General features: G+C 38.9%; 1 protein-coding gene across 1 annotated transcript in view; it reads left to right on the top strand.

Moving 5' to 3' along the window:
* The window catches only part of LOC107576662 (histone-lysine N-methyltransferase, H3 lysine-36 and H4 lysine-20 specific-like), a gene marked incomplete at its 3' end in the record, with an annotated part of 6,622 nt that overhangs the window by 4,471 nt on the left and 576 nt on the right, over nt 1-1,575 (top strand). The window contains exons 7-9 of the mRNA XM_016262806.1: nt 11-1,165; nt 1,262-1,374; nt 1,474-1,539. Of these exons, the coding sequence (XP_016118292.1) occupies nt 11-1,165; nt 1,262-1,374; nt 1,474-1,539 (1,334 nt within the window). The remainder of the gene's footprint in view (nt 1-10; nt 1,166-1,261; nt 1,375-1,473; nt 1,540-1,575) is intronic.

Genomic DNA, 1,575 nt, shown 5'->3' on the forward strand with positions numbered 1-1,575 from the left:
GATAGGAGAGTGAAGTGCCTTCCAGCAAGTAGTCGACTGATGACAAGAGCACTGAAGGCGATGGAGGAGGCTGAGTGGATGAAGAAACAACTGGTAAACCAAGAGTCAGCATCAAATGTCGAAACAGAGAATTGTGTATCTTTTTCTGTTGTTACAATGCCTGAAACAACAGATGTAGACAACCATGTCCCTTCACAGAAGATGCCAACTACAGCAAGATGTGATCTGAAAGTGGACTCAAAAAGTAACATGCGCACCCAGTTATCATCGGATCTTCTGAGTTGTAAAGATGATGCAAATTTAGTCAAATCTGAAGATGAAGCTTCTTTGATATCTCAAGCACCTGTTGCCTTTCATTCATCTAAATGCAAACAAGAGAGTCATGCTTCCGATTCATCTTCTAGTTCTACTCAATCTTTGCGCTTAAAGATGGAAGATGTGGAAAACATGAAAGAAATAACCTTCAAATCATTAGCAAATGAACAGAGTGGCCAGCCTTTGTCATTTCATCCTGATGCAAACTATAAGTTTAGCACATTCCTAATGATGCTCAAGGATATGCACGATAGCCGGGAAAAAGATGGAACCACATTGGTAATAGAACCGTTACCCGTAAATGAACTTATTAAAGAGGAGCCATCACTGATTCTGGACGTAAAAGATGAGATGAACACAGTAAGCACAGTGGATCAACAAAAATGTCAACTGGGCAAAACTCCATCAAAACAGAAGATGAAACCAAAGTCTGGGACAAATATGATCCCGGAAATTCAGCTGACCTCTACTGTGTCAAAAAATACTCAAAGACCTAGCAAAAAAAATTGTTCAAAAAAGAAAACCACTGAGATCACAGCAAATGTCCACTCAAAAGATACATTTGACAAACTGATATCTGAGCACCATCCGCCCTCAGAAGAACCAGACACCAAGTTCTCGGCTAATGTGCCTAAAAAGCGTTGGCAAAAGTTTGACCAAGTCAGTGACAAAGTGTTAAATGTAGTCAAAGTTACTTGTATTCAAGAAACAGAACAATTACCCTCAGAAAATTGTGACGTTTTGGTGGGTGATACAAATAAGTCTTGTCCATTTGTGCCTGGGAAGGAAACTACAATCAATGCATCTGAAAATACTCAAGACAACTGTCAAAAAAATGACATCCCAACAGGTAAAATTTCAATGTAATCCATGCTAACATCATCTAAGGATAATATGTAGTTGTGGAATTTTAAAGTGGGCTCAAAAATGTTTGTGCTTTTCACAGAATGCAAACGTATTAGAAAACCTAGCAAAAGACTCATAGAATGGACAGAGGAATACGATCAATTGTTTTCCACTAAGAAGAAAGCAAAAAAGAAACCTGAGTCCTTTACTAAGGTAGCTCAGTTTATGCTAGCTAATCAAGTTGGACGTGGAAGTTTTCTTGTATTCTGTAATTTACTTCTGATTCTGGCAACTTTTTAAACTTTTGAATAGGTTGAAAACAATAACTGCAGTGGCCCAGTGGAGAAAACATCTGGCGAAAGTATGCAGAAACCTCAGGTGACAGAACAAGGTGTGTCAAGGCCCCTGCCAGAA

This window comes from Sinocyclocheilus grahami, unplaced genomic scaffold, assembly GCF_001515645.1.
Source record: "Sinocyclocheilus grahami isolate Dianchi unplaced genomic scaffold, SAMN03320097.WGS_v1.1 scaffold4118.1, whole genome shotgun sequence".
NCBI lineage: Eukaryota > Metazoa > Chordata > Actinopteri > Cypriniformes > Cyprinidae > Sinocyclocheilus > Sinocyclocheilus grahami.